The sequence below is a fragment of the Typha angustifolia genome, chromosome 7 (genome assembly GCF_048772165.1).
Source record: "Typha angustifolia cultivar Huaian chromosome 7, ASM4877216v1, whole genome shotgun sequence".
Classification (NCBI taxonomy): domain Eukaryota; kingdom Viridiplantae; phylum Streptophyta; class Magnoliopsida; order Poales; family Typhaceae; genus Typha; species Typha angustifolia.
This window is the reverse complement of record NC_133245.1, coordinates 12,443,333-12,463,805: the sequence shown is the minus strand read 5'-3', so window position 1 is coordinate 12,463,805 and position 20,473 is coordinate 12,443,333. Positions and strand designations below refer to the sequence as shown.

At 37.7% G+C, this 20,473-nt stretch overlaps 2 protein-coding genes across 3 annotated transcripts; one reads left to right on the top strand and one right to left on the bottom strand.

Moving 5' to 3' along the window:
• Positions 1–306: 306 nt before the first annotated feature.
• LOC140763943 (probable pectate lyase 8) lies at positions 307–4,124 on the bottom strand. The gene is made up of 7 exons (XM_073102332.1): positions 3,883–4,124; positions 3,643–3,738; positions 3,070–3,135; positions 1,582–2,224; positions 1,388–1,491; positions 1,143–1,281; positions 307–1,064 (listed from the first exon to the last, which is right to left on the bottom strand). Exons 1-7 carry the CDS (start codon positions 3,990–3,992, stop codon positions 843–845), a joined length of 1,380 nt encoding a protein of 459 aa, XP_072958433.1. The 5' UTR covers positions 3,993–4,124; the 3' UTR covers positions 307–842.
• A 13,974-nt stretch (positions 4,125–18,098) lies between these two features.
• LOC140763128 (uncharacterized) lies at positions 18,099–20,220 on the top strand. Of its 2 annotated transcripts, XM_073101190.1 has the most exons (5): positions 18,101–18,446; positions 18,511–18,693; positions 19,747–19,816; positions 19,909–19,980; positions 20,061–20,220. In XM_073101190.1, the coding sequence occupies exons 1-5, from the start codon at positions 18,141–18,143 to the stop codon at positions 20,111–20,113; spliced, it is 684 nt and encodes a 227-aa protein (XP_072957291.1). In that variant the 5' UTR covers positions 18,101–18,140; the 3' UTR covers positions 20,114–20,220. The 2 variants fall into 2 exon arrangements, with proteins under 2 accessions (XP_072957292.1, XP_072957291.1); XM_073101191.1 differs by lacking the exons at positions 19,909–19,980; positions 20,061–20,220 and having other exon boundaries at positions 18,099–18,446; positions 19,669–19,808.
• Positions 20,221–20,473: the final 253 nt, after the last annotated feature.

Genomic DNA, 20,473 nt, shown 5'->3' with positions numbered 1-20,473 from the left:
AAGTGGGGACTTTATTGAAGGCTTTGGAGTTGCACCGCAAATTATTATATCAAACCTTGTTGGTTTTATGATCTGGATGTTTGGAGTGGTTACTTATAACTTTAGATCTAATATTTGGCTTTTCTTTTTTGTGATCTTAAATAAAAAGGCAAGAAGTAAGTTCATGCTGCTGTAGGTCCAGCTCAATGCGAATTCACAATATTGTGACAGATTCCGCCTGGCGAGTTTCAGACTGAAAACACTCTGATCTGGTGCAGCACAGTGGATTCAATCCTTTTAGATCCTGACAGTCCAGAGATACTTCACTTGTTTTAATTACTTGTATATTAATCTAGATTTACTGTTACAGTCTTGAAGGATCTGACCAACTAAATTCTCTGCTATGAAAACTGAATGTGAAATACCAGTAAGAGACTCAAATCTTTCGGAGTAGCTCATATTGCTGGTAAACCATCAACATTTACTAGAATCACACAAAGGAACGAAAAGACACATACAGATTAACTGTTTCCTTTTACTGAGGATAACCAAATAAACGATGCATCTGTTACAACAATTACCCAATCGAAACTCATCGTTGGAAGAGGAATAAAGGGAAAATTAATGGTGACCAAAGCCATACAACCCTAATGTGGCGGAACGGACTCACGACTAGTTCAATGACACAGAGAGGAGAAGAAGAGATCAGCAACGCATCGAGCCTACTCCACGGATAAAGTTGCGATGGAAGCAGGTCGAGGTTGAGAATGTGTAAAACAAAACGAACGAAAAAAAACGAAAAGAATCTATACCCACTGTCAAATATCCTCCCTTTATGTCCTTTGAAGGAGAGCTTTCATTTACTAGCAAACATAACCTCTGCGGCAAGAGAGTACTCCAGCACCTGAAGTGATGGACCCAATCATTGAAGAGGATTTGGCACCAAGGCTGGAGGCTCTTGAGTAACTTGCGGAGGCTCCAGCTCCAGAGGGGGTAAAATAGGCACCATTCAATAACAGGTCCCCCTCTGATCTCCAGTTCCAGCTCTTCCAAACACTGGTGTCTGTGTCTACCCTCTTTGTCACCTATAACCAATACGCACAAAATAAGTTAAATTTAAGACTATACATATATAAGAATTGACTGATGGTTGGTATAATTACCTCTTTGGCGAAGGGGTTGACGGGCGCGAGATACCGATTGGCCTGGCTGTTGATGGTCGGATTTGCGCTCCCGCCGATGGCGTACATCTCCCAGTGGGTGTAGTCGTTGTTTACCACATGGAAATAGCCATGTCTGCATCTGAAACACATCGACCATTTTTTTTTTTATTAATGTGAAGAGTTAGTACTCGATCCCCAGTGCAAAGCCAACCAAATTCCAAAATGCTAGTAAAAAAGTAAGGTACCTTGGCATCCTCTGGATAAGACCTTCACCGAAATGGTTGAAGGCGATGGTCACTTGCATCGACTTGTCCCTTACGTAAGAATCGCTATGACCCAATAACATCACCTGCAACAATTCACCAATCAGATTTGTCCAACCTATTATGGTAAAAATTTATGAAGTTGAGGATATATTTATATTTATATATATATATACCTCATTGTGGTGGGTGAAGTAATTGTTGGAAACGGTAATGGCGGTGGAGCCCATGATGGCATCAATGAGACCATCGGCGCAATTGGAGAGAGAGCAGTGATCCACCCAGATATGGCTGGACCCAAAGATGGAAACGCCATCACCATCGGCTATCGTCCGAAACCCGTAATGGGACGGGGAGCTGCGGACCATGGCATTCCCGGTGGGCTTGCAGTCATGGATGTGGAGGCCATGTATGATGATGTTGGTCACGAACTGGATCGTGATGCACGCGCCATTGGCGATGTGGACGTTGAAGCCGCGGCCGTCGATGGTCTTGAAGCTGTTCATGATGAGCTCTTGCTTGAGGGTGATGACCATGTCGCGCTTGAACACGATCCAGAGGGGCTCGTCCTGGATGACGGCGTAGCGGAGAGTGCCCGGCTTGGGGTTCACGGGGTCGTCGTCGTTCGGGTCAGTGACGACGTAGAAGCGGCCGTTGCGGCCTCCGATTGCGTTGCGCCCGAACCCGATGCCGCAGTCGGCGAGGCGCTTGCGGCGGCGGTGCCAGCTGGGGTCGCAGCGCCAGCAGTCGTCGATGGGGTTGCCCGTCCCGCATGACAGGTAGCCGAGCGCGCGGCGTGCCGTGTGGTTGTTGATGGTCCTGCGCCAGTCCAAGATATGATTAATTCTCGCAATTAGTACTCTAGATTGGTGATCGTTGATTGTAACTTCGTGTGCATTCGATGTTTCGTGGCGTTAGTAACAGAGGTGCGGAGGGGATTTAATGAGGACATGGGATGATGCACGGAAGGGGAGAGACGTGTCTGCTGGAATTAATTCACCGACAGACAGACACAAGGAGAGCAGAGACTTTACTACTGCACACATAACAAATTCAATAAATACGGGAGGAGGACATTATTCTTTCTTGTAAAAGGGTTACTTTGGAGAATTTGGTTGGATTTTCAACAGTTCAAAGTAGAAATTTTTAATTTTTTGCACCCATCTTGGCCTGCCAAGTAGAAACTTTGGGAGAATTTACTGCCTGCTCATTTAAAGAGCCTATTCCAAACCCAAGACAAAACAAGTCATTGCAACCTTGGCGCTACCCTCTCACGAGGAGTACAAAGACGCCAGTCAAAATAAACGGTGGCAACTTATTAATCTTGATTAAAAAAAAATTTCTCTATAATCATAGAGAAGGCTTTCCTTTCTTTCTATGACATCCAAAGGTTAAGATCATTGAGACGAGACTGGTTATGTTTCTGGGCCCGTTCTATAGTAAAGGACACAACTAAAACGTAATATAAGACAAAGGAAAAAGAAAAAAAACGGGTACCAACCACTAAACTCTACGAATCTACTAGTTCTACACTAAAATCTAAGCCATTACTACAAAAATCCAATAATATTTGTTATCAACTTGGGAGCATTTATTGTGTAATTAGACATTTAGGTGCGATATCATTAACTTTAAATAATAAGTAAATAAAAAAAGAGACTTACATGTGGACCTCCGAGGCGACCGAGTCCGGATCGTCGACCGCGCCCACTACTGCTTCTTCCTCTGCCCTGGTAAATAAAAATTAAAAAAAAAAAAAAGAAAAAAAGGGAAGAGATTTAGATCGGAAGTGACCAAATTACCCCTCACACGGTCTTCAAGAAATATGGTATCAAACTCCGAGACAAATATTTTTAGAAGCACGAAATAAAAGTGTTGGGGCGAGTAATACATAATATCTATCGCCGTTCCTCCGGAGGATTTTACCGCTCGAGACGGTCGGAGGAATTTTACCCTACTAGAAAAGACGGTAATGCCCTCCAACGAACTTCCCGTTACGACCTCGGCCGAGGCGCGACTCCATCTGATCCGATATTGATATCTTTATAATCACTTTTATTTAATTTTTCCTTAAGACCACGAAAGCGAAAGTAGTGGGAGAATAAAAAAGATCTCTATCAAAAGGAACGTAACGAAACAAACGAATTAGATCTGGAGGGCTTAGATTCGTTTTCAGCTAGATTTATGGCTCAGATCTCCCCGTCACTATACTACAGTCCCTACTCTACTCCACTAACCTCGTCGTCATCGGCGAAGTCCCATTCGCCGCCGCCATTGCCGCGTCCGCCGCTCTTAAGCTCCTCCTCGAGCTCGCAGCTCCGTCTCCACCAATCCTACACAAGAAACCCGCTTCTCGTATCAAATGGAGCCAAGAAACCCCCCCAAATCTGAGTAAAGAAACCGTAAAATCCTCCAAGAAACCTTCCCGCAGCCCGCATTTCCTACAAGAGAGAGAGGAAGGAGACGAGGAGGCGTACCTCGATAAGGAATGCTTCTCAGCGCCGATCCAGCCGAGGCCACCGGCGAGGAGTACGAGGAGACCAAGAGCCAGGATTGGGAGCCATCGGAGAGGCGCTGCCGCCGCCATTAACGTCGGTAAGCTTTTCCTCTCTTCTTTCTAATCTCTATCTACACTTTGTTCTCAGATCTAAGCTATAAAAGAAACGGGGTAGAAGAGAAAAGAAGCAGAGGGAAATGAGTGGGGTGGAGTCCAAAAAAGACGCCGAGGGAAGAGCCGATTTATAGAATGTTCTCCTCGGCCCTCGTACCCACCTCCCTCTCTCTCTCTCTCTCTCTCTCTCCATCTTTCTAAACTTGACCACGGTTAAGACCACCGGTGACCCAAAATAACCGCTTCTAACGGTACGGTAACGTTACCGCTGCCACGGAGGGGCACGTGTCTGCGGTGTCGGTTGTCACGTGCGACCTACCCCTAGTGATGTCCGAAGTAACTCTTAGCGCGAGGTCAAGTGGTGGGACCCACTCGGCATTGGGTGAATAATTGGGTGCAATTGTGAGGTCCCGGAGGGCTTTTACCGGGCAGGATGATGGACCCATGCGATGCCTCTACCACCTCCCATGATCTCCATCACCGCACGCTCCCACGCGCGTTCTCGACGCCTATGCCGCGGTCGCTTTTACGACCTTACCCTTCGTTACTCCATGACCAAAATTTAGAGGATGTGGTGGTCCGGTGGATCAATGTATCTTAGCGTAGCCCCATAAACCTTGGCGCATCTATTGGCCTTTATTGGTAGGTAAATGACAGAGAAAGAGAAAGAGACCTCGCTTAACACTTATCTCATATAGCTCGAGATACTATCCTCACAATCGACCACGTTGTTATAAAGTTCTATAACGAGAGAGAGAGAGAGAGACATCGTAACCTCACAATCGACCACGTTGTTATTAGTTATTATGGAGAGTAGCCTGATAGAAGAGCCTACCAATGTGTGAATGACGATAAAAATCCGTGGGCTTATGGATGCCTACCACCTGAGTCGGTGGATAAGTACGCTATACGTGATAGTGAGTATGTGGACATTGTAATACGTAAACTATCATGATCCAGTTTGAGGCAGCTGTTAATTAGCTAAACGAATATGGATGTTTCAGAGTTGTAGATTAGGTAGTTGATGATTCTAAATGGGATAATGGAAGAAGAGGACGTCCCAACTCCCAAGTGATCACTCCATGTGACTATCTATGTGAGCAGGACAGGAGCCAGATTAAATAGTAGAAGGGACGAATTTTAATATATATATTTTTTTATCTAATTCTGTGTAAAAAGAATCTATGTGCAAGAAAAAACCTATTAATTTTAAAAAATCAAAAGGAGGTTCTATTATCTCATAGTAAAAGCTATGAAATCAAATTCTTTTTGTAAGCTTTGAGGTTATGTAGTGTTTTTGCCTTACATGACAGGCCGACTCATTTAGAGGATTACAATATTGTAGTTGAGATTATATATGCATATATATGTATAATGTAGTTAACAAAGAACATGGAAGAAAAGGAAACTTAGAGCACCGGCCGTAGCCACTTGCTTTACTAGCGTTCTGAGGTCTCTTTCTCTTCTCCAACCAAGAGCTTTCCTCCACCGTCGTAGATGACTTCTTCCCTCTCCTCTGTTCTTACCTAGTGGCTAAGGGAAAGGAGAGACTTTCTCTCTCTCTTTCTCCTCTCATTTTTCGTTGCTCTCCTCTTATCTTTCTTCTCTTTTCTAATCGTTGTTGTGGTCTATCAACTCTGGCCTGACTCGCACTCCTAAACCTTTGCGGTCCCCCTATGACTCCTCTTTTTCTATGGTTATCATCACCTCCCCCTTCCTGTTGTTGCTATCTCTCTTCCTTTCTTATCAGTGCCGCTCTGAGGTCACTAGACCTTGGTGGGTGAGCTCAATCTGATGGTCTGTCATGCTTTGCCACCCTAACCCTCCTCTCTCCTCCTGCCTCCATTGCCACCTCCGTCACCCCTATCACTACTTATTGTTGTTTTCTCTGTCATCCTCTTCCACCATTGCGCCATTCATTGCAACACCACCCTCCCATCTTCCTATTTCAGCGAGGTCTCTTGTGGGTGTTGGTCTCTTGAAAATCCTGTTTCGACTCCCCATTGTCAACGCCACCTTTTTACGAAGGTTGGTGTTTGTGGGCTTCCATGTGATGTATTATTTTATGTTGTTTCTTGATTTTGCCTCAAATTATTAGCCTCACCCTTCTCTATTTATCCTTATATATTTTCTTAGGTTTTCTTATAGTGTTTCAGGGTGTTGCAGGTTTATAGCATTGGGTCTTTCTGTGGTGTTGACGAAGCTACATGACGCTAACTCTCATTAACCTATCTTCTCTCAAATCTCTGATGATGTTTCGCTATTGTTTTATTGTTGGTGACTAAGAGGAAGCTTGTCCCTAGGGCAGTCGCCCTTTATCCTGTGTTCCTATTTGCAAGAGGGAGTAGCCCTCCAAATCATCGTATCCCCACTTGCTAAAAGACTAGTACACAAGCTCGTTTTCTTTAAAAAAAAAAGAAGAAAAACATTCTTCTTCTTTTTACCGGGGAGCAGGAGAATTTCTACTCCCGCTGTGCTAATATCTATATTCAGCCAAGTTTAGAGCTTGTACTCAAGATTGTCACCCTTCCTCCCATTTACTTATATATCAAGTTATAATCGTCAATTAAAGCTTAATGAATTATCAAGTGTACAAACTTGAAAAAAAAAAAAAACCAAAGAGCAGGTAGCTCTGCTGTATGTTTAAAATAATCTAAATAGACGCATTAATGAGTGAGTTCTAATTAGGTGGTGTTCTTTGCCAAACCAATGCACAATTAGCATTCCTTAATTATATACATGTTTATCTGGATGAGACCGTAATTTATTTGTATGTATACTTTAATTTTTTAATGGCTGGAGATCTGGCTCTGGGTCAGGCACGCTGCTGTTTAGAAACAAGACGTCCGCATATAGTAGTACTTGGTCAGTACTTTTATAATCTACTGCTCCATCTGTTGCATTTGTTCTCTTCTTATCCGAAAGCATAACTACAACTGACCCCCTGTTCCAATGACAACTCTCTTTTTGTTCTTTTTATTCATTGTTTCGTTCTCCCTCTCTCTCTCTCATCGTTTATCTTTGAGAAAATTATGATTTACTTCGTTTAATTTATAAAAAATATAGTCTGATCAAACAATGATATGGGTAGTTTGGGCATTCCATAATTTACTCACGGTGAGGAATATTTGGTGCTAATAAATTATTATTAGTTTTGGATGAAAATTTCTACGGTTATAATTTCGTTTGGATCACAGTGGATTAAAAACTTAAGTTTAAAGTACATAAAATAAGTTAGAACTGGGTAAAATGTAAAAAGTAATGTGCCCTTTGATTTTAAATTTCTTCTCTGATCTTTGCAACTTAAGTTTCATAATCCCAACCCAGAAATATGTATGATTTAGGTTGATTGCTGGCACCTATTTGCATAAGTTGTTCCTTTGTGAGGCCCCTATTTTCTTTTGGTCAAATTGAACTGAAAGACGAGCTGAATTGAAACCCAGAATGACTCTTATCTACCAAATTCGTACTTGTCTTGATTACAATCCTATTGACTTGTCTACTAATTTATACGTGACCACATGGAAAAATACTATGGCTACCAAATCAGGTAAACCATAAAAAAATTTCTCTATTAAGGGAAGGCCCAAGGCAGATTTCATTAAATCCAAGAGAAGGACAATGATTAGAGCATGACACATAAAAAGAGATGAGAAATAGGGTAATAAATTCTTTAGCAACAAGTTTGCTACGGTAGATAGCACAGCATGTAAGACAAGGTATCAAGCCAAAAGGGTTGGAAAAAATCACAGAAACTAAGGTGTGACCCAGGCAGCAGGTATAGATGTTAAAATGCCTTTAAGTTAATTTGTGGTTTCGTCATGATCTAATATTTAAAGGCTCACACCTACAACCCCCTAAAGGAGAGAGAGAGAGAGAGAGAGAAAGCATCTACGTAGCCAATGAAAGGTTTCCATTCAAGAAATATATATATACACACACACGAGGTTTCATGGGCAAATAGACCATCCCTCGTTGAAGAACTAAGTGAGAAAGTGCGCGTATGCTGCAGCATAAGAGATCTAGCAAGCCAGTCTAACATGGTGATGGCGGCAAAATTATTGCCCCAACCCACAACACTGCATACACCACCCAAGATTCTCCCTCGTCAACAGTAGCGAAAGAAGATACGGAGGTGGCGATGAGCGAGGAGTACTTGATAGCATCGAAGATGGCTATGACAATAGCAGCAATGACAATATTTGTGACGTTAAAATCACACTGAGGGGAAGAGAGAAAAGGGGAAGAAAAAGAGAAATCGAACAAGAGAAAGGAAATGGGAAGGAAAAAGGGAAAGATAGAAAAAAAGATGAACAAAGATTTAATAAAAAGAAGAAAGAAGAAGAAAACTTCTCCCCTCCTCTTAACTAAAGTGGCTACGAGAAGATAAGAGGAGAAGACAGCCGATAGTGGTGAGTAAATTCATACAATGAGAATGACGAAAAAGATAGAAACCCTAACAGAGAGCTAGGGGTCGACTGCTCTCTACCCAACTCTTTGAACTAGCTCTCCATTTGTAAACATTTTTGAAAGAAATTTTTTTTTTTTCAAGCATCATACAATTTGAGTTCATCCATTTACCACCGAGTCCACCACCCAACTTTTGACATGTCTTTTATCTTGAATTCATATTAGTCACCACACATGTTCTATTGGTTTCAATCAATATCTTTATAGAATATTTTCCATAATTTTGTTAGGTTACTTTCATTAAAAAGTTTCGGCTTCAATTAGACAAGTTGAATCGGTATGACATTAACAAGAAAACCTATAGTGCTAAATAAAATTAATTGTTCATCTAAACTGCACCTTATTTTACCAAAAATAAGCATAATATAATTTCTAAAACTTTAAAACTAATAATATGATAATTATGTGAAACATTTTAAAAGTCTTACATACTTTTGAAGATATAGTTTAAAAAAAAAACTAGTAATAAATCAACCAACGTACCAAATCATCCTTTGTCCACAATATATATATATATATATATATATATATATATATTCACGAAGCAAATCATTGAATAATTCGTCTTTAGCCACCCTCCAAAAGCACGAGTGACAAATTGACAATACACCAAACCTAAGTTAAAGTTGGTAGCATCCATTAATTTTTTTATTTTTATTTTTATTATTTTCTTTTATTTTGGACCAAAGCTAGCTTCCAACTAATCCTCCAAACCCAATCACTCACCCAAACTCCCAAAACACTTTAATTAGTCCGTCGTTGGCTCCAACCAACTCCTCCCGTTTAATTAATGGCGGGGAGATTCAACCTATTGGGGTAGAAATCTTTAGGTTCAAGTTTTCCACCCAACTTATAACATTATTGGGAACACGGGAAGGGACCCACTCCAAGAAAGGGGGGGGGGGGGGGTGTTAAGTTTTAGGTCACCGACGAGGGGGGGATGGACCCCACCGAGCCCCCACCAATCACACCCACATGGCTTGCACGCACCGTCCATTAAGGCCGAATTGACGCGTTGCCACGTCATTTTATTTTGTGCCTCCCTTCGATAGTATATAACTTTTAAAATTATCTCCTTTATTTTTGTTTTTTATGAAGAGAACCCTAGTATTTATTTGATAGAGAGATGAATGTCAACTCGACTATAGTATCTAAAATATAGATAGATCTGCAAAAATTACTGTTATTTCATTATTAAATAACATAATTAAGAAAATTAAGATAAAGAGTAACTTATGAAGTAATTTTTAATTTTAATTTAATTATTGCCGAGATCAAATATAATTTAGCATCCTTTTTTAGTTTGGATAAATATAAATTAGGTCCTTTTTGAGTTTGGATAGATATAAAAATATCCATGCCCTTAGTATTGAGTATATTTTTATAATTTTTTTAATATAGCTAACTAAATTATAGTATTCGATTTATAAATAATAAAATTATAGGGTGTAATTTATAATTTTATTAAAAGGCAGGTGCTATATGCAAATTTCTCATATATATATAGAGTGGTAGAAGTGGTACGGATTTTATTTTGTCGGGGCTCAACTGGAGCTCCTCTAATGCCGTAGTTTCTGTCTCTTTCTTTCTCTGTCTCTCTCTCTCTCTCTCTCACTCTCTCTCTATGTCTATCTCGTTAGACAGACATGCATGGGAAAAGGGAAAAGGGAAAAGGGAATGGCACACCAAAAAGCTTTATTAGGTTGGTGGCATGATGATGACTGCTTTTTGTCCACACAGACACACTTCTTTTCACGGTCTAATAAGGTTCATTTTTATAATATAAGGCTTAATTTTGGGACTTTTTTTATAAAAATTATCTATAAAGGGTTTTTTTTTATTACATCTACACCCTTAAAAAAAAATCTCTGATTTATTTTTATAATAGTATATGTTATTTACGAATATACCCTCTTGGTATGAATAACTTAATAGAAAAAGATAACAATGTCCTTTAACTAAAAGAAATACTTAAAAAGGTAGAATAAAAATAGTTTGTTTGTTTATGTTTAAATCGCTTGAATTGTAATGATTAGCTAATTTTATAGAGAAGTGGTTGGTTGGCTAATTCTACGGTTTTAGGGGGAGCGGCGGACGGCGACGGAGGGAAAATGACGATGATCTTAATGGACGATGGCCTTGGCTTGAGAGGACAAAAGGGGAGGAGATTGATAGAGACGAGAAAGAGATGAGAGGTAGGAGAAGGTAAAGAATGATTAATATTCTTCGATGCTCTAAAATGATTGCATTCTACAAATTTATTTGGACTGCATTCTACTAATGACTCAAATTACTTAAGCTCTAACCTCAAACAATAATTGAATTAATCCTAATATGAAACATGTGTCCAGGTCGAGTTCAAGCATTCGAACGCTTCGATGATGTCGTGAAGTAAGGGCGTTTAAACATCGCTGTCCAGGTGCTCAAGAACAGAAGTTCTCCAAACGATAGTAATGATTAAACGTAGATAAGTGAGTTTGACCCAGCAAACCTAATGTCTTGTGAGATGACCTGATTAGATCCCGATGAATATATATTTTATGCAAAAGAAACTTAATTATTTGTTAAATTATTATATTTCTTATTATAGGTGTTTTATAAGAGGCAAGCCATATCTAAATTTAAGAAAAGGTCAATAGTATTATATCTATACTAATTTTATTTAAAATATGGCAAATAAAATGTACTTTTCTAAAATTAATTGTATTATGGCTTAGTGTTTCTTTCCCCGTCAACACTAACTATTAATTAGAATTTAATATAATTGATATTTATAAATTTTAATAACTAGAATCAAAGGGAACTACCGTTGTATTTATAATAACTATAAAATTTTAATTTCTAAGAGTTACATAGTTTAGAATAATTGATCCGAACTAAACACCGCTGAGATATGCTCCAAGTTGTCGTGCATTGAACTACTCCAAGCCAATTGCATTTCCAAGCTATCAACCGAGTTAAGTCGTTGAGCCGAACCACCAGATAATTTTCTCCACAATAATTATTTAGGGTTGAAGTCAATTCAAAAACCTCTTTAGTCATGAAAAAGGGTACTACCAATAGTATTAGAGTTGGTTGATAAATGTGTTACCGCTATCCTGACATGTAGTCCCTTTGGATATGTACCATTTTTGAACTAGATATTCTGCAGCATCTCAGAAATTTTCTATGTCCTGAACGATGGCACCCTGCCAAATGTCTAGACAACAAGGAGTACCTCCACTCAAGATTGCATATCACCAATTTCCTTAAGAGTTTTTTTTTTAATTTATATTTTATCTGGTTAAACATAAATTTACTTTACTCATTTTTATTTATACTAAAATGCAACCATTATATTTTCTAATATATATGAGTAAACTTAATATCAAATTTGAACATATTTATTAGGGACAAAGTTGTAAATAACTGGATAAAATTTTCAACGCATATAAAATAATACAGATTAGATTTTAGATAACAAAGATATGATAAATATACTGAACATATATATATAATATTTGTTATCTAAAATTCGATCAGTACTATTTTAGATACATTAAAAAATTTCTCCAATTACGAGGCTCTTCAAATTCGACCACTAATTTAGTTAAATATAAGAAGAAAAAAGTACTAGTTTTAATTTGAATATAACTAAAGGGAGTAAAGAGACACAAATAAAACTGTAGAGAGATAAAATAAATTTAGGTCTTACGAACAAATGGATACACGAATTACTACCGTCTTCTAACAGCTTAAAATCTTAGAACGATCAATGTAAACTAACAACCTCATCGATCGAAAATCGAACTAAAAGAAATCGCGTTCGAATTAAATAGCAAAGTTGTTAGATGAATCTAAAGTTTTGGCTAAGAAAGCTGGCAAAGAGAGGGGGAGAGGGGGACAATGGTGTAGGTAATGCACATGGAGAAGGAGAAAGCCACACTTCTCTTTTCACACACAGGCAGATCCAGCTTAATATGCTCATCCTTAGTACTAGAATTGCAATTGAGAGCTAGGGGTAGCCTTCATTTTCTGACTTACATATTAATCAACACCTTTAACCTACTACTAGAGACATTATAAGTAGTAGTCCTACTTAATGAATGGTTTTGTTATCTTGTCTTCCTTTTTGGTAGCTCACATGGGGATCCACAGTGCAATTACTACTCTATGCCAAGCACTAAATAGGAGGTAATAGTTGTAGGATTTTGATTTATTATTGTATTAGAACCCAAATCAACTTATGGATCTAAGAACTAGAGGTCAATTAAGCACTAATTGTTCTGATTAAGAGAAAAAGAGAGGAGAGCTACTAGAGAGGAACTCTATCTGTTTTATAATTTAGTTTATAAAAGAAACACATTTATTTTCAAATCATATATTTTAGTTTTGTTATTTCAAAAATATTCTGAGTTAAATTTAACCTAACGATATGATAAGTAGCGGTCGAATGATAAATACTTATATAATAGAATATGATATTAATAATAATAATAAAAGCAAGTTGGATATATTTTTTAAATCCCTCTTCCTTGAATGCTACACTATAATTTAGTTGTGACAGAGGCATCAACATTTATTGAAATATTATCCACTAATCAATCCATTTCAAACGCTTAGTCAAACGATATCAATCTTTTGACCTTGGTTCACTTTCATACCTTTTCCTTGCTTTTGGTCGTTAGTCTCATAATTCGATTATTTGGTGGAGTTGGGTGTCCACAATCCATTCCTAAATCATCGGTGGCATCCCAATAAAGTCTAACAAACTTACTTCAATATCAACATCAAACAATATTTTCAATTTGCAGTCAACAATGAATTTATATATAATAGCTAGATGCATGTATGTATATTATATATATATATATATATATATATATATATATATATATATGCTAACTTATAGATAGGGCATAAAAAAAAACTTAGACATGCATATGTATTTAAATCCTAAGTAATGATTTCAATCATTTACTTATGTAAATATGCGGAATAAATATCAAAGAGAGCAAATATTAACGCTAGGATTTTTATATGGAGAAACCCAAATGAGAAAAAATTATAGATCGAAACTTGGATTATAATTAATCATTAAATTTGTAATAATTACAAAACTTACGAAATAACTCGCTGATCCTTATTACTTTGTTTCACTTAGTCTTGCTCATTAAAACATGAGATTTATTGGTTTCCGTAATTGATCTCTAATCTCAATAGCCCTCAAGATTGATCCTTTCTAGATAACTCTTAAAATGAAAGCTTTAGTGTGTTGAAGAAGAAATGGATTTTGTTAGTGGAAAAACGTTATAACTCCAAAAACTTTATTTAGCAATCACTAACCTCTTTAGGGTTAGGACATCCCAACCCTTGTATAGGTTAACAAGATGAAGCCCAATTCAATTTAAAACAGAACTCTTAGTAGTCCAAAAACTTGCATGTTATGTGGGTGTATTCAAACGCGGTCCGAATGTATTTGAACGGCTAAAACGCATTCTCTGTATGTGTGAATGCCTGATTTCGCATTCAAACGCGATACGAATTTGGGGTAAATGAGATGACTTATCTTCTCTAAAGCTTGAAATTTTTTAATCTTAATCTTATTAAATCCCGTAGATATGCTTATGAACATGTATAAAAATACTTAGATTTTTTGGATAAATAAAAGTAAAATATACGGTTTATCTCTTATGGTTTTGGATTGATTTTTTTTACTTATCTTATGTAGTTCAAAATTATGCATTTAATATTTTTTTATTCAACTAAGTTGCGATATTAGTTTACCATCAACAGATATATAAAAAAAACTTAATCACCCCCTAAGAGATATAGAATGAGTTGGGGAGAGAAATATCGGTAGCAATAGACGATTATTAGTTTTGAATAGAAAATCTAACAATTGTAACTTAGTCTAAACCATAGAAGACTTAGTTGATATAGGGCAAACCACATAGGGGGAATTATAATTCATCCTAATATCAATACTAAAAAAACATAGAGTGCTTTATAAATTTCCTTAAAATTAATCAAACCATTATATTTCTCTCCTAATTACGATCCATTAGTTCCATATGCCTGTTTGTTTGAGGATTCAATTAATGTCCACATGAACCCAAATGATCTATCTTAGCCCCTCATAGATTTAATCCATTAATTAGGCATTTGATCCCATCTACTTCTTAAAGTTTTATAGTGGAATAAGCTATCCTTCTCCTAATCTCATTAGAAACAGCCATCTAAAGTTGAGGATATTGCTATAATTCTCATATAATGTTCTTTCCAAACTTGTTAATAATCATGACAAGTAAATAATGCTATGAATTATCCAGAAGTAAAAGAAGGGGGAAAAAAAGGAAAGGGTTGATCCATTTGATACTTTGATCAATATGTCACAGTATGTGTGCTTTTCCTTTTAAAAGTATAGTTTATCCTACTATCATGGTTGGGCTTTAGGAGGACAGAAATGAATTGGATTTCCCTTTTGATCATAATCTCATATATTTAGGCCTTGTTTGATTACTGTTAAGGTGAATGGATATATAATGGCTAAGAGAGGGTCTTATCTATGCAATTAGTTTTATTCACCATGATTATCTAGGTAAATTACTCTTTCTTAAGGGATAAGAAGGTGAAGATTTATTACAGATTATCATGATTTCTTATGAAGGACTTGAATATCTTGTTTAGTCGAAGACCCATTTTTAAAAATAAATTATTCAAAGTATATTTTATATTATTGGTCCGTTACATAAAAGTTTAAGCTTTTTGGTTTACTTAGGTTTAACAATTAATGTATCAAAATCTAATTTTCCAAAGTTCAAACCTAGTCAAGCCATATTTAATTTCTATCTTTTTATCTTTGAAGAAGAAAAAAGAAAGAAAGAAAGAAAAAAGAGTAGTTCTAATACCTCTCTTTATCTAATGCCTGAATTAATATGATACTCTATATAAGTATCAGTTTACCCTTTCACTTATTAAAAAATAATTAAGTAGTCTTTTTATTTATTTTCTCTTTTTCTTTCTTTCTCTCTTATATAGTCAAACGATTGGTGAAATAATGCACGTAAAATATCAATTTTAGCTCTCGATAGATCTAAGGAAGTATGTATGCTCGATTCGATAGATAATCTTGCACTTAATAGATACAAGTTGATGAGCAGATTGATTCATGAAGTCAACCACAAATGCTCTTCATATCTTATTGTTCATCAAGAAAAAGGATTACATTTAGCTAGCTCCTGAGTTCTTCCTTGAGTTCATATAAAGAAAAATGGTCCTTTTTCTGCATGCCCTAATAGAGGCCCACATCTTTAAAAGCTAGATAAATGAACTTATATGGCCAGCAAAAAGAAAAGAAGGAAGATAAAACTGGCAAAGCAATGCAGATAAGGTGGATAAAGGCCTTGATTCCCTGAAAATTGTCCTTAACTTTGTTTCAAATCTAGTCGAATTAAACTTAAGTAGAACCAAGTAATCCATCCACTGAAACATAGCAGCAGACATCCTTAGTTCATATCCACATGCATGGCATAAATTACCAGGGAAAGCATCAGCCTGATAAGATCCATATCCACAGAGATTTTCTTATGGCATGGAGATCATCCAAGCAAAGCTTGCCATCACTATCCATGCAACTGGGATGTAGATATCAACTTAATTGCAAAGATTTCTGACTGGCATTTGGCTTTTAATGCAATAAAGAGTGGAGTATTGTTGTTGCTTTGCTGTTGCATGGTTGGTATATAGCACACAGACAAAAAGAAACCAAAGCTTTAAGTGTGATGCTTTTGGTAATTAATTAAAGGGGAACTTAATCCAAGTTCTAATTGAGGTGTCATCTTGTGGTTTGCAGAAATATGTGGCAGTATTAGTTTAACAAACCTCTCTCTCTCTCTCTCTCTCTCTCTCTCTCTTAATTGCAGTCAATCTTAGTAAGAGGAGATTTTTGATCCTTAATTGCAGTCAATTCTCAGGTTTGTGTGTAATTAGAAAGCTAATTGAGTGTATATTATAGTGTAAATATATAAAACTAGATCAGGAGGTTTGCTATTTTCCTTTCTCTTTCTTCCCACTTGGTGAGCTAAAGTTACTAGTTGCATTAAGTGCATGGATCACACAAGATCTCTAGTTTTGGGTTGAAGAGAAAAAGTTGATTACATTAAACCTCAGTGCTAAAGTTCATCTGAAAAGAAAAGAAAAAGGAAATGGATGGTTCTTTTGAGGCTCCCTCTCTCTCTCTCTCTCTCCCCCCATCTTTTCCTAAATCCTCTTCTATCTTCTCTCTTTCTTCTATCTAACTCAAATATTAGCTCTAATTATGGTTCAAACATCCATGAAATCCATAAGAAGATTTGGTACTAACATACTTAAGTTCTGGTCCAATGGACTATTGAGCCAAGAGGCCCAAATTAAACTAATTCAAAGCTGGTAGAGAAGTTTGAAGCCCACTTTGTGGTTATAGTAAACATATGTTAGATATTCCAATTTTTTGGGCTTCAGGCTGGCGAACTGTAACTTATATTTCCAACTAATTCCAAGATTATAGAATATCATGGGCTTAACAGCATTTAGCTATTTTAAAGTTTTACATAAATTAGAACGCCTTCGTAAATATACTAATCGGTGACACTACCGTCAATGTATGTTAATACATTGATGGTAAACATACAACGGCTTTGATCACACTCGTTTTTTAAGTGCGATGAGAATTATTAAAAGTGTACTATCAATTGGGAGAGTGATAAAAGTTGACCTGACCCAATAATCCGACACTATAAACAAACTTTTAAATGGGTTTCGACTTAGTCTAATCGAATTCGAGTCATACTCATCTAACACATTTACAACCCAAACAACTTATAAAATTTTAAATATTCATATCACCCAATAACCCATTTATAACCCACGTGACTCATTTAATAAACGAGTTATATTCGTGTTTAGAAATTTCAACCTATTAATAAATGGGTCATGTTTGAGTCGGATCGCCACCTCATACTATCAATACGTTAGTATGTATCCGACACGACACTCGGACTTCAACTATTTAACTCTAATTTTTCTCCCAATTTCTTACAACAAAGAAACTTTGATTGATCTCCAATTTCTTTTAATTCCTCTCCCCCAATTGAATTTAGCAGTGCTGGAGAGCTACCTACCTCTCTCCCTCCCTCCTTCCGCACTACCCGCCAAAATTCGTTCTTATCTGTTAATGGGGATGCAGCACAATTCTAGACATTTCCGATCGAGACCGGATCCAACACCTGTCAACAACCTCCATCATCCATCCAGAATCCTCTGCGGACCTAGTTGTATGAACTTGCTGCACATGCCCTCTCACCCAGTGGCAACCTTCCAAGTACCCGCGCCGGAGAAACTTTATACAATTGAGGCTGCAGACCATCTGTGCGTTCGCTGTTGATTAAATTATTTGATACTGTTAAAATGACAGTTGCTACTTTGCCACAAAACTACCTACGTTTTGTCTTATTTTCTATTTGCCCATGCTTTTAAGGTTTTAAATAGGAATAATTCGTATAGTTTTAATATAATGAGGATGTGTTTCGCAATAGAACTAAAATGGAGGTGGGGATTTGTAAAAATAAGTACGCACCTTAATATCCCCCGTCGGCTTTGCTTTGCCCCTCAAACCGACACCATCTCCACTCCTCCATGGCTCTCTGTACCTCTCCCTGCGGATTTCTCCTCTTTCACTCCTCCCCGGGAAACCCCAAACTCGGCGCCGGTCTTATATTGTCTACTTCCACCACTACATGGAAACCCCTCTCGGCGCCGAATTCGTCAAGGAGTCGCCTTGCGATCTCGTGCTCCTCGTCCTCTGACACCGAGGACCTCCGCCTTGCGATCGACGAGAATCCCGAGGGGATCATCTCCGGCGAGTGGCCCGATAACTTCTCCCTTCTCAGCTACGACGACCTCAGCGCCTACCTCGAGACTCAGATCTTAAGCACCGATAAGGTCCTGTTCTCTTCTTCTTATTCTTGCCTTGGTTCTCGTTTGGATTTCTTGGATGCTGTTGCAGAGCAAGCCGACGGCTGCGTTGGGAGAGGCGATGTCGAAGCCGGTGCGGACGGCGACTCCGGAGCAGACGCTGGCGGAGATCGAACACCATTTTGGAGTCGTATCGGGAATCCCAGTGGTTGATGGCGAGAGGAGGTGCGTTGGGGTCGTTTCCAAGAAGGATGTGGCGAGAGCTGTGAATGGGGTAAGATTTAGTTCTATCCTTTCGAGATAGTTTTGATTAGAGAAGGTGTTTGATGAAATTCGTCTTGCTCTGTTCATAATTTTGAGTATCATATGAATGCGTAAATACTTCAATTTTGGAACCGGCTAGAGCATATGTTATGTTTCATGTGTTAGGAAGAATAAGTGCTGAGATTGGCATTTAATTTTGACTGGATGAATATATTTGGTGGCATTAATCATGGAAAGTAAAACCTAGCCCATGGAAGTGGGAAGGTTGGATTCCTCTATTGTTGTTTGTTCTGTGGTCTCTTCCCTTTTATCATACTTATCTTGGAATATCCTGAAAATGTCTTTCAAACTCAACTCGAATGACACTTCGAGGATCAGCCCTCAGCAATCTGCTATCTGGGATATAACTTAGAGTTGCTGTAAAGTAATTGTGATTGTGGTCTAGATCTCCCTCGCAATCAACTATGCTCCCTCCACTGTGCTCCATCAGTTTTGCCAAGGCCTTCAAGAAGTATATGGACTAGAGAACCCGAATTCCAGGCCTTTTTCTGTTGAGCCATTCTGACAGGGTCAAATTAGCTGCTATCCCACGTAATAATAGTACATAGTTTTTATCACTGCCTTATAAAGGCACCTGGCTGCTTAGATTTCTAACCAGACACAAAATTTAGAAATACCCATGGTGTTTTTACCTGGGGGATTCACAACAATTTCCTTATGTCAGTTGTCTTATGATGTTTTAAGCCGCCAATAACATGAGCGCCTGTACTTGCATACATATTCTTTCTTCTTTATGGTTTACCAGTATCCTACGCACTGCATGATTACAAAGAGGACCAAATACACAAATGTATTAATTGATAATCACTTGTTTGTGGGTCTCTAATTTTGTGTGGCTACTAGACGTAATAATATGCCAAATAATTTTGTGCATAAGCAGATCAATTACTACATTCGGCTGATGCTTTTGGTTTCTTGATGGTAGGATTTCTCATGGAAGTTGATTGTTCTTTTCAGTCACCTTCAATTCCTTCCTGTCCTGATGTAGTTACTGGTTATGTAGTTGGAAACAAAGGTTGGTGAGTTCATGTCATCTCCTGCCATCACATTGTCACCAGAGAAAACTGTCATGGGTAAACTTCTATAGAACACCATCTATACTTAATTCTAGGATTTTATGATTCTTTTGACTTGGAATAATTCTCATAATTGATCATATGAGCAGATGCTGCAGCTTTAATGCTTAAGATGAAGATTCATAGGATACCCATCACAAATGAACAGGAGCAAGTTGTTGGTAAGATTTATTAGCATGGCGGGCCGTTTTTTATTCAGTTCTATGCACACATCTGATAAGACCAAACTGCGTTTATACAGGAATAGTTACTCGTACTGATATATGCCAGGCACTGGAGGCCCAGAAGATATAAGCTCCTTCCTTTTCATATATATTTTGTACATATCGGCGTAATTTAGGAGACTCTGGTAATTATGAATTTCTGAATCCTAGTTGTGTAATTAATGATGTTTCCTGTTACTCTCCGGTGGAAACATATCTGGATTTGACTTGGGATGGCACTTAGTACCACTTTTACCTATTTGTATGTCGTGTTACTCTATATTCGAACTGTTCTGAGTGCAGAACGAGTGTGTAAATATTTATAATAATCCTCTTGTAATTTACTTCTCTGCATTTTGAACTAAGCTTGATAAAGTTGGGGGTAACAGTAGCTTCTTTTGATCTTTTGTTGGCTAAATTAATACTTTTGACTCCTAGAACTATGTCCTGA

Coding starts and splice junctions, on each gene's coding strand:
- LOC140763943 (XM_073102332.1), bottom strand. CDS start 3,992: ATGGCGGCGGCAGCGCCTCTCCGATGGCTCCCAATCCTGGCTCTTGGT. Junction 1,492..1,581: donor ACTTCACCCACCACAATGAG/GTATATATATAT, acceptor GAATTGTTGCAG/GTGATGTTATTGGGTCATAG. Junction 1,065..1,142: donor TCAACCCCTTCGCCAAAGAG/GTAATTATACCA, acceptor TATTGGTTATAG/GTGACAAAGAGGGTAGACAC.
- LOC140763128 (XM_073101190.1), top strand. CDS start 18,141: ATGGCTCTCTGTACCTCTCCCTGCGGATTTCTCCTCTTTCACTCCTCC. Junction 18,694..19,746: donor TGGCGAGAGCTGTGAATGGG/GTAAGATTTAGT, acceptor CTGGTTATGTAG/TTGGAAACAAAGGTTGGTGA. Junction 19,981..20,060: donor TGAACAGGAGCAAGTTGTTG/GTAAGATTTATT, acceptor GCGTTTATACAG/GAATAGTTACTCGTACTGAT.